This window comes from Rutilus rutilus (assembly GCF_951802725.1).
Source record: "Rutilus rutilus genome assembly, chromosome: 14".
NCBI classification, from domain to species: Eukaryota; Metazoa; Chordata; class Actinopteri; order Cypriniformes; family Leuciscidae; genus Rutilus; species Rutilus rutilus.
This window is the reverse complement of record NC_140219.1, coordinates 6,572,817-6,587,972: the sequence shown is the minus strand read 5'-3', so window position 1 is coordinate 6,587,972 and position 15,156 is coordinate 6,572,817. Positions and strand designations below refer to the sequence as shown.

Below are 15,156 nucleotides of genomic sequence, written 5' to 3'. Positions count from 1 at the left end.
TTACATGTGACATGACTATTATTCTGCTAACCAAAATCCTGAAATAGGCTTTGTTTTCTTTCCTTTTTTCTATGTATAAATTTTACAAAGGAGAGAGAGAGATTTGGATCTTCTGGACAGTTTTAATGAGACCTTTCTCTCTCTCTTTTTAAACAAAATTATAGTTTGTAACGGGTTTTTATTGGCCTGTGCTTGCTGACAGTCTTGTAAAGGTCAGATTCATGCTGAGCGGCAGTGGCGCTTTTATTCACTGTCTGGTCCCCTCATCACACTTTCATATTGGATTTTGCATTAATATAGAGCCAGACATCTGATTCCTGTGACATTATCAAAACAGAACATCCTCTCCAGCGTAGGCTATCACCCGCGGCGAGTCGCTGGAGTGCCGAGTTCTCATATAAATATTTCACAGCATGTTTGATGACTGTACTTCAGTGAGGTAATGTGTGTGTGACTGCAGCAGTCTGTGTATATGGATGCTTGTCTGTTTTCAAGTGTGTGTGAGTGTGCATGGGTGTAGAATAGCCTACGCGTATCCCCCGGCCCCACAAAACGTAAACTCTTTCCCCACACCTTTTTCCGGGCAAATGTGTTCACGTTGTGGTTTTCAATGTGAATAAATCTAGATTTAAATTCAAAGAGACAAGATAGTCTGTGCCTGACCTGACGTTTCATGCTTATCCAAAATGATTAGATGTGAACATAGAGCGCTAAACACTCTCATGTAATGTCTTTTTTGATTCATCCTGGAAGCCAGAGGGCGCCCTCGCACAGAAAGTTCACAAGTGAGACTCATAAAGTCAGTTGCTGCGTCCCAATTCGCCTACTTATACTACGCCCTAAAAGTATGTACTCTTTTTGTGAAGAAAAAGTACATACTTTTGAGTGTGTAGCAAAAGAGTAGGCAAGCTTTGGAACATACTACTTTGTCATCTTAACGGACAGATCTGTCGCGTGCATCCTGTCACCATAAACTGCCCTGTCAATCATTTGGTCACAGTAATGAAGACAATAAACACACAATGGCGACAATATATGGTTTGTGTGTTTTTCAAGCCATCTCGGGGTATTTTCAGCACAATAAAGTAAATTAATGCAGTGCTAATTGACACCCTTTATTACAGTATAGAAACTATAAAATAGCCTACATTTACTTCTTTTTCTGTGATAATTGTAAGAAAAAATCCATGATGATTTAATGCACAAGTCTTGTTGTACATAAACCAATCATTAATTGTCATAAGGAAAATACAAGAAAAAAAAAACGCTATTAGACAAAGGTCAGGGAAAAATGGTATTACACTTGACATGTCTGCCCCACTTCACTTCTGAAATGATGGCTGTGTGTGTGTGTGTGTGTGTGTGTGTGTGTGTGTGTGTGTTTGAGTGGGTTTTGTACAGGGTGTGTGTGTTTGAGTGGGTTTTGTACAGGGTGTGTGTAGACTGTGTGTGTGTGAGGCTGATGCTGGCCTACCTGTCTGTCAGGGCTCACAGCCAGAACTAAATTTAGCAGCCCGCCTGCAAGATTACGAAAAAACTGTTGAGGGAGAAACAGAGAGTGACTCATCCGTCCAGAAGATGAAATACATTTCTGTGCCACTTTCTGACTTTCTCTCCCTTCCTCCCTCTCTTCTTAAAAGGCATTATAGAAATGATATTTTCCAGGGCCGCCCACTTCCTCTGCCAGGCTCACCTATTTTTTTCATCTCCAGCTAAAAACACACAGTCCCGTGTTTTTTTCCTGCTCTCACATGTGCGAGTGTGTCGCTGCCCAAAGTGGCACTAATGATAAAACATCAGTCGTGTTTTCCTTGTGTCTCTTTGTTGAAGCAGCTGTGTTCTAGCAGGTCTGGATGCTATCTGGACAACATGAATATGTGTGCGTTGTGATGTTATCTGGCAGAGACGACAACATTGGCTGAGTGAAGCCTGTGTGTAGCCTATGCGTCAGTGTGTATGTGAGAATTTTTTTTAAACCTTCATGTTTAAGTCAATAAAAGTGTTTTCTAATGTGTTTTTATGAGCATTTCTCCTCTGGGGAAATACTGATGCTATTGAACCCTGTCTCAAATGGGCTGAAAAGAGCCGTGTCTTCGATCTGAGTCCAAAAAGCTCAAAATAATGCAGATCCTGAGATAAGTTACGGGGTTTGCTGGATTCAAAGGGAGGTGGGCTGATCAGCACAAAGGAGATAAGGAGCACAAACAGCTCTTATGCTGAGAGGACATCAAACAGTTTACATGCTGCTTCATGTTGAATTGCAGAGAATATGAATGTGTTTGTGTGTCAAATGTTTCCTATACTGGAGAGTAGACCAATTGTTCACATAATAATAGTAAAATCTAAAATGATTTGGAAATCAGCCAAAGATGAAAATGGATTAGGAAACATACTAAATGAAAATGAAAACAGGTGTGTGATGAATGATGACGTTATGTGTAGGGTTAAGGGATAGAAAATATCAGAGGCTCAAAATATAAAACAAGAGTCCCAACAATGAACACAATTGTAGCCTAAATGTTTTGATATTTGAAAGGATCACAATCTTTTCAAAACCACCCTCTACAATTGTCAGTTGGCTTGCTTATGGCCATATATAGAGTAACTATTATTACAGTTTTAGTCAGTGTGCAGAAGTAGTTATTTTAATATTTAAAATCATACTCGCCTCAAAATGATTAACTGGATGGTTTTATTGTTCGACAACATAGCAAGTGCCGCTTTTTATAGGCTATTCTTTTGGCGACATCTGCTGGTGTTGTAGTGGTTTAAAATGTTACTGTCAAAAAAAAAAAATCTGATAAAATCTAGGCCTATATAAGCGACGAGAATTCGACATAAAACGCACAGGTTATTATCTTATAAAAAAAGACCTAAATTAAAAAGAAAAGAAAAAAAAATACCTAGTTAAATAAAGATACAAATTAAAATAATTGGATAGGCTAACCCAAAACAAAAATTTAATTAAATTCCACCGCTCCAAAACGCTAATATAAATTATTTTAGCACGCATTAATTATTTTTTAAATAATTGGGGGTATTAATGGGGGTATTAAAAACATTAATAGATAGATGAAGTAAAAGAAAATATGAAAGTAATAAAGAAAATGGAAAAAAAAGCTAGAAAAAGTATTGAATTAAAACTATTCAAAAAAGAAGAAAAAAAAGAAAAGAAGAATAATTGCAATGACTTATTACATAAAATTAGAAACTAAATAAAAATTGCATTACTCAACCTTACTGCTCAAAACACAAATTGGTCATCTTGCGTCACAAATCACGCTTTCGGAAAGCGGCACTGAGCGTGCGCGTTCGTGGACGTGGCAGTGACGTTACGCACACCGGAAGCGGTCAGGACTGGAAGTGAAACCCCGACCTCCCGAACATCGACAAGCCGGGAATATTGTAAAAAACGACGAAATGGCACAATAACCGTGAGTAAACGTTTCTAAATGACGGCGGGAATATGTTAGCTAGTGGTTTAGGTTCATTTTTATCTATTATGGTTTAAATTGAGAAAGAAATTGTCGAGTTTTTGGTCAATTAGCGCACAGAGAACTGCGTACCGCTGGACTGAAGACGGTGTCAGTCACTGTACAAACGTAAACAAACCTGTACACGCCTTTAAAGATATAACTCTTTTTTTAAAACATGTAAGAAATTGTTTGTAATACATCTTCTCGGAGATTGAGCTGTCGTTTTGATTTGAGCTATTCCACGTCTGCCTGTGGAGCCAGAATATTCTAGGTGGCCTATAATCCGATAACATGTGAGTTCAGTTTACCTTTCTGCCCAGCTGACTGATGGGCGGGTTATTTGTAGACATTATCTAAAGTGGTTTTCTTTATTAATATCGTAAAGAAGGGCAAGCTGAGGAGTTGGGATCGGTATTAGCAGATCTTATATCTGTCAAGTATTTCTGGAGGTGGAAATGAAAGACAACATTGTTTACCTACTATACCTCATTTTACTGGATTCTCAGTGAACGCAATATATACCCAGAGAATGGCATTTGCTTGAAATGTTGCTTTGATCCAACTATATATCTCTTGTAACACTTTAAGATCTTGTTATCTTATTGCAGTTATTATTATTACTATATAATAATATATTTGGTTTGGATACAATAGTCACGAACAAGTAAATGGAAAGTCCCTTCTGTGATACAAAAACTAAATGAAAGTAAAGGATCACAATGTAAAAAATGTTTTGCGCCATTTGGCTTGGTAATGTTTTTACACAGACAGTTTTAATCAATGTATATGAGAAGTTCTTTTACATTTTTTAATTATATTCAGCTCAAAATGATTAATTCCATGGATTCTACATATCAAAATGCAGGGGAACTGACTTCATACATCCATTAAAAATCAACTTGACACCAAGTGGTTAATAAAATCATTGGTTAAAAATGTGACATTAGTTCTGTGAAAAGCTTATGCATTCTTTTTTTGGTTTTATCAAACCAAACGCAATATTACTCATACTCTCAAGTGTCCAAAGGACATTGTTTCTCTAGAACACTGTAGTTTCTTCTCAGCAGCAACAACGACCAAAGTTCAGGTGATTGATTGAATCGTTCTGTGATCCTCAGATGATGTGCGGAGTCGCTGAAGAACAGTCAGCTCAGCCAAGCTCTTAGTAACCTCTGAAGTCTGAGTTGTTTGCTTTGGCACCATAAAGACGCCAGTGGAGTTTCACAGCAGCCGGATCACTTCAGACTCGCTGTCACACATACACATCCTGATATCGTCGAGGGGAAAAGCTTCTGCAGCATTATCATGACGTGTCGGGACCGCACACTTGAGTTCCAGTCGGCTTGTAAGTCACTGCAGGGGAGACAGTTACAGGTATGACAATATAAACTACATCTACAGCTACAGTGTGGATAATGTGGTTTTCACAGATGCTTAAAACCGTGTAGCCTGTTACACATCATCTTAGAGGAAAAATTGCTGTGTACTTTATTTGAACATTTTAAAGGGATAGTTCACCTAAAAATTAACATTCTGTCATAATTTACTGAGCTGACCCTTTTTATTTCTGTCACGAAACAGAAATGCTTGGAAGAATGTGAGCTGTTCTTAACCATACACGAAGGCCTGGTTTCACGCATGCTTAGATTAAGCCGGGAGTAGGCCTTAGTTAAATTAGGACATTTCAGTAGTGTGTGTTTCAATTACTGGTGTGCATCTTGAGACATATTGTCAGAGCAAGTTGCTTTCAGTTATGACAGCTCAAACATGCATTTTAGTCTTGGCTAGGCTTAAGCCTTGTCTGTGAAACTGGGCACAAAATTAAATGGTTATGTAAGCTGCAAGTTCCAAAAAGACACTATGCAAAGCAAAGCTGAAGCTATACAAAAGCAATATAAATCACCATCCACTTTTCTTGAATTGGAAGCAGAAGCTTGGACTTTCTGCCTAAGCTCTCCTTTTGTGCTTCATGGAAGTAAAAAAATTGTTCTTTTAAATCATATCACACTTTTTGTTCTTGGCAAAAATGTATTTCCTACTTGATATGTTATTAATGTTTTCACATGTACCAAGAGTTCTTGTTCTGTCTTTTCAGAATGGGACTCACGCTAAACCTGCCATTAATGCCCTTAAACAGCGCAGTGACTTCACTCTCATGGCCAAGTAAGAGTTCAGATCCGTGTTTCTCTTTGATCTTTGCCCAGTGTGTTTTCGCTTCCGAGCAACTCTGTCTTGTCCTGTTTCCTCGAATCTTTGCCTCCCTGAAATCTTGTTTTGTTTCTCTGTAACAGGAGAATTGGGAAAGACTTGAGCAACACATTTGCCAAGCTTGAAAAGCTTACAATTTGTAAGTAACATGGCAGTAACTCTAAATAGAAGACTGCACTTCTTTTCTTTTTAGACTCTTGTTGGTGTTGGAAGAATGTGTATTTAATAGTTGTGATGCTTGTCCATGTTTATTTGGCATTTCCCTAGTCTAGTTCCCTGGTATAATGTATTGACTTGGAGTTAAAATACACTGCTGTTCGAAAAGTATGGGGTTGGTAAGATTTTTTAAATGTTTTTATGCTCAACAGCAAGGCTGCATTTATTTAATAGAAGAAAAAAAAAACAGTAATTTTTTTTAGAGAACTGGTTTCTATTTTAATATTTTTTCAAATATTTTTATTCCTGTGATGTCAAAGCTCATGTCAGCATCATTATTCATAATGATCATTATCATCATTATATGGTCTTCAGTGTCACATGATCCTTCAGAAATCATTCTAATATGCTGATTTGATACTCAAGAAACATTTTCTACTATTATCAATGTTGAAAACAGTTGTGATGCTTAATATTTTTGTTGAAATATTTAGTTTTTTTTTCAGGATTCTTGAAATAGAAATGTTCATTTGATTCATTTAACGCATCCATACTGCATAAGTATTAATTTATTTATAAAGTCTTACTGACCCCAAACTTTTGAATAGTTTGTATTTCATTTTTGACTAAGATTACTGTCTGTAATAAAATTTTTCTTGTGAACTATGTTTCAATACATTGTGGTTTAAACTGATTTTGTTGTAACCGTTAGAGACCTGCATCAAGTCTGGTCTCAATATGAATTTTTATTCTTTGCCCTCACTTCTAGTGGCCAAAAGGAAGTCTTTGTTCGATGATAAAGCAGTGGAGATTGAGGAGCTAACGTACATCATTAAACAGGTTAGTGGCGTCTTTGTTGTCCTTCTTCCTATCCATCATATGAAAACATATTGATATGAATCTCAGTACTTGCTTATTTCACTTAGTTTGCATTGATGTTGAAGTTGCCTGTAGGATTGTTGATATCTGTGTTTATCAGAATCCTTCAGCTAGCTTACATAATGTGAAAGATCAAACCTCTTGCAGTGATCTGATATGCTGTCTCTCTCTCTGTCTGTCTCTCATCAGGACATCACCAGTCTGAATAAGCAGATAGCGCAGCTGCAAGACCTTGTGCGATCCCGCACTGGGCAAAATGGCCGCCACATCCAGACACATTCCAACACAATTGTTGTCTCCCTGCAGGTACAGTCTTACATCTGATATTCCTCCAGTGCACAGATATACTCTTCAGGAAGTCTCCCATATCCCTTGCTGTAGACAGTAGGGGTGGATGATCTTATTTGGATTGACATATAAAATGACTTAAATAGCCGCCACACCTTTCATTTTCCTGCCACAATAAAGCATATGATGTTAACAGTCTTATCTGGGAATGTTTGTGTTGCAGTCCAAGCTGGCATCGATGTCAAATGATTTCAAGTCAGTCCTGGAAGTGAGAACAGAGGTGAGTTTTCTTTTGCTTTATGACCAGTGCTGCACTTTTATAATGTCATCAATTCTGTGCCCAAGCAGTTGTTATGCTTTTAAATATTCAGTCAGCTCTTTAGTAAGAACAAATGCACAAAGTGCGTTTACTGTGCATCATGGTCCTGTTGTATTTCCAAACAAAAACGTTTGTAATGAGTGAATAATATAACATAACATGCTGTGTGTTTAGAATCTGAAGCAGCAGCGCAGCAGAAGAGAGCATTTCTCCCAGGCTCCTGTCTCAGCCTCTCCCCTGCTCACCAATAACTTCAGTACGTCACCGCTTTTTAATGAGCTGTGCAGATACACTCAAATCATTACCAATATTTTCTACATGGTAAATTAATTATAACTATATATGAAGTAACACACGATGATTGTATGATATAAACAATGACCAAACATTTTGAACAAATATATATTTGAGCTTCTCTTTTGTGCTAATTTTGTATTAACATTCCACACTTTTATTAAACTTTATTATTTGTTATATTTTATATTATACATGTTATTATGTGATGTTAATGTTTTATATATAGTGTATAATATAACATTATTGCTGATAATATATTATTTTATTATAAGTTATTATATTGTAATATATTATAATAACAATTATTATCATTATTGTAGATGAATGATTGTTATATTAATTTCTTGTTTTTTTTGCATTTATTATTTAGAAAACAGAATTCTTCACTGTGTCCCATTCGTCAAATTATATGGTTTTGTAGACACACTTTGGTGCCATTATTGAGTATTTAGTGTTTTTAATTTCTTGCCTCTCGCAGATAGCTCAGTTCTGATGCAGGATGAGTCCAGGAGTATGGGAGGAGAGGTGGCCATCGACATGGACTCTAGAGCAAACCCTCTTCAGCTGCAGCTCATCGACGAACAGGTATCTGTCTCTCAGAGGAAATGCCTCTCGAGTTAGGAATGGATTGTAGACTAGGCTGCTGCTTGTTGATGCATGAGTTTGCATGTATGACACATGTTGAATGTCTGATTTCATGATTAAATGTCCCTTTGTTGTGTTTGCGAAGGACTCGTACATCCAGAGCCGATCGGACACCATGCAGAACATCGAGAGCACCATCGTGGAGTTGGGCTCCATCTTTCAGCAGCTGGCACACATGGTCAAAGAGCAGGAGGAGACGATTCAGAGGTCAGACAGTCACACACAAACACATGCACGCCATATGATTATGCATACTGCAAAACCACAGACTCCACAGATACATGCTGTACAAACCACACAAACACTTACCACTCTCTCGTCGTAGAAATGTGTCATAAATATATCTTTTGCTGCACAATAAAATGGCATATTAGTTTTTATTTTTTTTTATTGGCATTTTATGATTGTTGTAGCACTTAAATTTGCCTCTGCAGGGGAAATATTATTATTATTATTATTATTATTATTATTATTTATTTATTTTTTTGTTGTTGAAAATATTAAACATGTCCAGGTCACATTTCACCCCAAAATCAAAAAAAGAAAATAAGAAATAGTATTTTACGTAAAGAAAATTAAACTTGTTTTTTTTAGCACAATTTGAAGACAATTTTTGGCAATTGTTGCTAATAACTATTGGATAATTTCTTAACAGTAAGAATACAGTATAAAAAGTGAAAGGATTATTGATTTAATTGTGATGTTTGTCAAATGCTGTCAAAAGCCTGAGCTGTTCATGTGTCTTGTTGACCACCAGGATCGACGCCAATGTGGAGGACACCCAGCTGAATGTGGAAATGGCCCACAGCGAGATACTGAAGTACTTCCAGTCCGTCTCCTCCAATCGCTGGCTCATGATCAAGATATTCCTCGTTCTCATCATCTTCTTCATCATCTTTGTGGTCTTCTTCGCCTGAGAAGGAACAACCTTGAGTGTAAGAAGGGGTGGAAACGGAGCCAAAGGTTTTGAAGGAAGGAGGAACAGGCGATGGACTTATGGGCGTATGTGCAAAAACACAAACACAACTGGACTGGGCCGCTGGGGACTCTGACTTTTTTGGGGGCGGGGGGGGTTCTGATGCTCATTGGTGGAATGATATTGGTCAGAGTGACTGTCCATGTTCGACTCTCTCACTCTAGAGGGAGGAGGATGCTGACGCTGATGAAGGTGGAGATTTACTGAGATTTACTGTGCATTTATAGACAGAGAGGAGGGTGTTCTGATTCACTCTGTTCTCTTTAAGCTTCATCTACATCTGCATTAATATTTGAGCCTTCGTTTCTTATTAATAATCACATATTAAAAGAGAAGGCTTTTCCCCAAGTGGTTTGATTCTTCAAACTGGTTTAGTTTGTTTTTTCTCAGGCAGTGTTATCCGTAATCATCGATAACATTTTTACAGTAACGTAATTGACCTAATTCTCTTTATAAAAATGTTCCTGATCATAATAATTCCCCCTTTTAATCTCTATTGATCTGTTTTTATATCAAAGTTATTTGACACGTAATGGGTCATTCTCACAAAGAAATATCAGGGTCATATTTTACCCCAAAAATGAAAGGGAAAAAAATATTTTTAATCCATAATAAAATTCATTTATAATTCTCATTAATGTAATGTGAAGAGAAAAAATTACAGTATGATGATAAATTATTGTATATGGCATGATTTATTTATTATTAATAAACGCAAATTGAATTAAATACAACAAATACCACCTTGATATACTACAAACGTACTTTAAAAATGTGCAAATGCATGTGTACATTTATAAATCATGTATATATTTTTTCAAACATGAGTCATGAAAATTTGGAGAAACTAGTTGCAAAAAAAACAAAACTTAATGGTCCTAAAAATATACTTATTTTTCTTGTTTGGGTGGTGAAATATGAGCCTGGCATTTCCTGACAGTTTTCATGAGATTCTACCTTCTAGTGTTAAGGCCTTCTGATTGCCGGCCCTGTAAATATGGGGTCTGCAATATTATATACTGTTTAGAGACTTTGAGTTTTTTTTTTCTTAGTTTTTTTTTTATTGAGTTTAATTCTGCCAAATACAAGAGGAGGAGTTAGGGGAAGTTACCTGGTCTTATGATTTTGCTCCAGGCAGTAATAAACAACGTGCAAATGAAGACCAGTGTTTTTGTATAGTAGTATAGACTTTAAAAGAGGTTTAAAGGGCCCAAAGAGACTCCAGATGGTTATAATCTGCTCATTCATCACATTAGGATGTTTCGTTCCAGGTCTGTGCTGAGACCGTTTCGTGTGTTGGTTGTTCTGGAGCTGAACGTCTGGTAATGAAACCGATCGGTACTCTGATAAATGAGCGGTGGGTGCTTTTCCTTTATTTTTTGAGGAGCAACCTTGGCCTGATGAAAGTATTGGCCACGGCACAAAGAACAAGATCAGCTCCTTCATGCTGTGATGCTGTGAATAATGAAACAGGAGGAGGAGCAGCCAGAGATGATGTCTTCACTTAGAAGCAGCATTTTCCAGGTCAAACTATCTCATTTGCTAAATCACAGACTTTCTCTCTCTCTCTCTCTCTCTCTCCCACACACGCCACACACTCTCAAATCAAACTCATGAACGATGTACAGTGTATTATTTAATAAGCACTTTTTATGAAGACTCCTGTTTCCAGGCTTTTTTTAGCTGATGATCTGCATCTCTTGTATGAACTGAACACTGTTGTAATGTAAGAGCAAACAGTACATAATAAAACACATCTGAGAAGTAGTGTTTCTGGCTAATGTTGCATTTGTTGCTGTGACTGTAAAGATTTTATGGAGTGACTCTCACAAAACTTGCCAAAAACCTGTCTGGGTCACACCAAAATCCAAAAAAGAAATGTGTTGCATGCTAAAAATTAAGCTGACATTATTTTAATAATTCAGCGCATTTCACCTTTTGAGGTTTTTTGGTGGGTAATTTAATTTCTTATGGTGAGATTAAAATAAATTGAATACAGTATTTTTATTTTATTTTACCCTGTATTGATGGATATGCTATGAAATTTAAATATTATTTTTCCCACATTTTCCAGCACTTTTAAAAAGATAAATATATATAAAAAAAAGACCTGACCTGAAGTATGACCTGGACATGCACTTGTCAGGCTTTGTGAATTTAATTTACGCCAAATATTCACATTTATATTCACATCCAAATATTAAAAAAAATGTAAGAACACATTAGAAGGTAAAAAAAAAAAAAAAAAACTAGGCTATAGGCTTCTTATATATGCCTATACTGGTGTTCTTTGGTGTAATTAACAGTTATTAACAATTAACAGTGTTTGTCTTACAATCTGAATGCACAAACTTTAGTCTTTCAAGATGTTTCCTAGAATCAGATTTGTCCTCTCTTCTCTTGTTCTCTGCCACCTTCTCTTTTCTTCCTCCTCCATCACCAGCTTAGCTTGCAGGCTGCATTTCTTTTCAAATCTCTTTCCTTCTTTCCTCTTGTCTTTCTCTTGATCTTGTTCAGCTCTGTGTGGCCTGCTCAAGAGGGGTGATCTCTGGCATGCTGTGACTCCGTCCCTTGCGGGCGCGCAGGGTGGTTGCCACCTGTTCAGCTGCCTCCTCCTCCTCATCGGACCACGTGTTTTCCTCTTGCAGGTTGTTGCGGGAACCACCGAAGCTTCCCTTGCCGTGGTTTAGGGTGCGGAACTTGGACCGGAAAGTGACAAAGGAAAGGCTCTTGCTGCGCTGTTTTTCCCAACGGTTCATCCGACTCTGGATTTCTGCATCTCCCTGAAGCTCATCCAGGCAGTTTTGTAGGACGCCCCGAAACAGTTTGGGGACCTCGGTCACATCCGGCTCAAACTCTGACACTAGTTTCCGGAACCTTTGCAACAAAATATCAAAATCTTTTGAGAGGTGTACATGACTCACCTCTATCACTATCTGGGTTATTATAGTTAAAACAATAAAAACATTTATGTTTAGCTACTTTAAATCAAATCGATTAAAAAAAGCTAGTTAAAAAGAGTACGCACTTCTCGGTTTCATTTAACTTGATGTACTAAAATAACGGTAACACTTTACAATAAGGTTTGATTTGTTAACATTAGTTAACTAGATTAACATGAACTAACAGTGAACAATACTTCTAAAGCATTTATTAATCTTTGTCAATGGAAATTGCAATATTTACTAATACATTTTTAAAATCTAAGTTTGTATTTGTTAACGCACTGTGATTTGTACTAACATAAATCGTTTTTTTTACACACACTTATACACATTAGCTTATGCATTAACTGCTAACAAATGAGACCTTATTGTAATGTGTTAAAACTGAAATCAAAATGAATAACTATATAGACATAAAAAAATGACAAACTTACTCAAATTAAAAAGGAAAATATAAAAATAAAAACTAATTCAAACTGTTAATAAAACCTATAACAGTATCCCAGTAACACACATGGCTCTACCTGACAATGACCGGCCCACACTGTTGAGGTGGGATCTGGGCACACAGCTCCTGCAGGTCCAGAACCTCTCCTGGCGTGAGCTCGTACGGGGCCCGAGGCTGAGGGTCGGCCAGCCAGCTGTAGTCTGCAGAGGAGGAGTTTCGGCGTCTGCGCACCTCTGCTGCCTTCTCCAGCCGGATCCGCTCGGTCCGTTTCACCATGGCACCCAGCTCCAGCATCAGAGTGTTGGTCACCAGCTCTTCTGAAGTGCGCTGTCCGGGAACCTTCGGCTCCAGGGAGAACACTACTGACCAGGGAAACATCTGTGAGAGCAAAAACCATTAGAGGTTTGAGTTATGGTTGTAACATTGTCTAAACAATTGTCCAAACAACTTTTTTTTTTTTTTTTGCTATTTGGATTTAAGTAGGCAAATGCTTAAGAGTCTATGATTGGATCATTATTGCAGTGATTATTATGTTTCTAGCATGTTTCTAGATCTTGACCAAAAAGGTATGTACCTCTTGATGGAAATAAATGTTGTGATGTTATTTCCATCAAGAGGCGCATACATTTTTGCTCAAGCTCTTGTGTTGACAATGCAAGAGTCCAGCACTCTGTAAAGTCTCCTCCAGCACATCCCAAACACTTTCAATGAATTTAAGGTCTGGACTCAGAGGAGCCAATTCATGTGCGAAAATTATTTTTATTTATTTTTGAATTGTACTTATTTATTTAAAGATATATCTCACTATTTGATCCCGGGTCCAAATGTAAGTGCAAAGTAAAGTTTTGCATTTGAAAAATAAAATTCTGGAGCTGTTATACGTGTTTTACGACTTTTAATTCCTCTAACACTAGCAACACAGCACAGCTTTTTGCACCCTGATATAGTCTTTGCAGTAATTTGGATAATTGTCTGGTTGACTATCCAATTAATAATAGTTTAGACAGCCAAACATGTGCACAATTGTGCGAATAGAATCAGTATTTGCTCTGGAGTACAGTATACTGCCTATATGGGATGCAAATTATTATTATTACTTGAAATTAGGGTGAAAAATTGCACCTGCCATATACATTTAAAACCACTCAAGTTATAGAAAAATGATATTACCTTTCAGATAATGTGAGTTTTCAAATGTTGACAAAATATTCCTGGTTTAAAGTCAAATGTCTCCAAATTGGACCCGAAGTGCAATAAATGTAGAGCCAAAATCTCACAATCCAGGGTTTTTTGTTTCCAGTCTGAGCACTCCAGATGAGACAGCTCTCCTTTGCGATGATTTAGACACTGTAAATGTGTGTGTATGTAATCCCATATAAATATGCGAGCTGGTATTTAGCCATCTGATTAGCGCGCTGAACACACACCTTGCATACAGTGTGACCTCCTGCTCATCCTGAGCTGCTAGCACAACATGTGTGCACTGAATGCATTCAAACCATCAAAAAAATATAGATATAAACATAGATATTCATATGCATTATTATAACTAATGCATATGAGCATTGCATCTAATATTATAAAGGAATGTCTAATGGATTAATTTGTGATACAAAATGTAACTTTTAAGTTTCAAGCAAAGTAAAGCAATGAAATTTAGCAGCTTGTTTCATTGTAATGATTTGTAAAAGGCAGAGCTGTATAAAGTGTCCTTTAGCTCTTTTGTTAAGGTGGTAACGTCAGTTACTCAGAGGTACTTAAGGAGTTACGTAACCCGCTTTCCAAGCACACGCTGTCTTAATCATTGCGTATATGTACCAAGCAGTCTGTGTCCAATCGGACCGAAAGATGGAGAGAGAATAGATCTGTAGGTGCTGTGAGGGTTTCCACTCTATTCAGCACTTCGGAGATTTAATCTGCATATGTGTGATCATGGATTACACCGCACTCCTACACTCTTCTCAGAAACAAGGGCCACGGCAATAAGGATAATCTGATTATATGCTGTTTATGCTGGTGGATTATACCAGTGAAAGTGACCATTCGGGCTATAATGCATGGCTGATAGTCAAGGTGCATCCCGCTTCTGCACCTAATTTCTGAAGGCTTTAATCTTTTTTATCCTTCAAGAGTTTGACACTAGTTTACAAAAGCACTGATTTAAAGGGATAGTTCACCCAAAATTTTTAATTTGTCATTACTCACCCTCAAGTTGTTCCAAACCTGTACGAGTTTCTTTCTTCTGTTGAACACAAAAGAATATATTTTAAAGAATGTTGGTAATCAAACAGTTGACGGCACCCATTGACTTCCATACAAGGAAAAAATAATAATATGGAAGTCAATGGGTGCCGCCAACTGTCCGGTTACAACACTCTTTTTACCAAATAGATATGATCAAGTATCATCTTTTGTGTTCAACAGAAGAAAGAAACTCATAAAGGTTTGGTACTGGAATTTGTGTGCAGCCCATTATTTGAATCAGTTTATTTGGTTGTCGATTATAAAATGAAATCAAC

At 37.1% G+C, this 15,156-nt stretch overlaps 2 protein-coding genes across 3 annotated transcripts; one reads left to right on the top strand and one right to left on the bottom strand.

Annotated features, from left to right (window-relative positions):
- The first annotated feature begins 3,281 nt into the window (after positions 1 to 3,281).
- Positions 3,282 to 11,014, top strand: stx5a (syntaxin 5A). The gene is made up of 11 exons (XM_084430688.1): positions 3,282 to 3,434; positions 4,595 to 4,850; positions 5,572 to 5,639; positions 5,768 to 5,823; positions 6,610 to 6,680; positions 6,909 to 7,025; positions 7,231 to 7,287; positions 7,501 to 7,582; positions 8,102 to 8,208; positions 8,354 to 8,475; positions 9,026 to 11,014. The coding sequence occupies exons 2-11, from the start codon at positions 4,782 to 4,784 to the stop codon at positions 9,183 to 9,185; spliced, it is 909 nt and encodes a 302-aa protein (XP_084286814.1). The 5' UTR covers positions 3,282 to 3,434; positions 4,595 to 4,781; the 3' UTR covers positions 9,186 to 11,014.
- LOC311303941 (protein RD3) lies at positions 10,926 to 14,369 on the bottom strand. 2 transcript variants are annotated; one of them, XM_084430689.1, is made up of 3 exons: positions 13,808 to 14,369; positions 12,714 to 13,015; positions 10,926 to 12,121 (listed from the first exon to the last, which is right to left on the bottom strand). In XM_084430689.1, exons 2-3 carry the CDS (start codon positions 13,013 to 13,015, stop codon positions 11,758 to 11,760), a joined length of 666 nt encoding a protein of 221 aa, XP_084286815.1. In that variant the 5' UTR covers positions 13,808 to 14,369; the 3' UTR covers positions 10,926 to 11,757. The 2 variants fall into 2 exon arrangements, with proteins under 2 accessions (XP_084286815.1, XP_084286816.1); XM_084430690.1 differs by having other exon boundaries at positions 11,008 to 12,121; positions 12,714 to 12,996; positions 13,808 to 13,988.
- Positions 14,370 to 15,156: the final 787 nt, after the last annotated feature.

Excerpts from the sequence above, each read along its gene's own strand:
- stx5a (XM_084430688.1), top strand. The coding sequence starts at position 4,782 with ATGACGTGTCGGGACCGCACACTTGAGTTCCAGTCGGCTTGTAAGTCA. Across the intron at positions 7,026-7,230 it reads CAATTGTTGTCTCCCTGCAG|TCCAAGCTGGCATCGATGTC; the intron begins GTACAGTCTTAC and ends TTTGTGTTGCAG. Across the intron at positions 8,209-8,353 it reads TGCAGCTCATCGACGAACAG|GACTCGTACATCCAGAGCCG; the intron begins GTATCTGTCTCT and ends GTGTTTGCGAAG.
- LOC311303941 (XM_084430689.1), bottom strand. The coding sequence starts at position 13,015 with ATGTTTCCCTGGTCAGTAGTGTTCTCCCTGGAGCCGAAGGTTCCCGGA. Across the intron at positions 12,122-12,713 it reads TGTGGGCCGGTCATTGTCAG|GTTCCGGAAACTAGTGTCAG; the intron begins GTAGAGCCATGT and ends TTTGTTGCAAAG.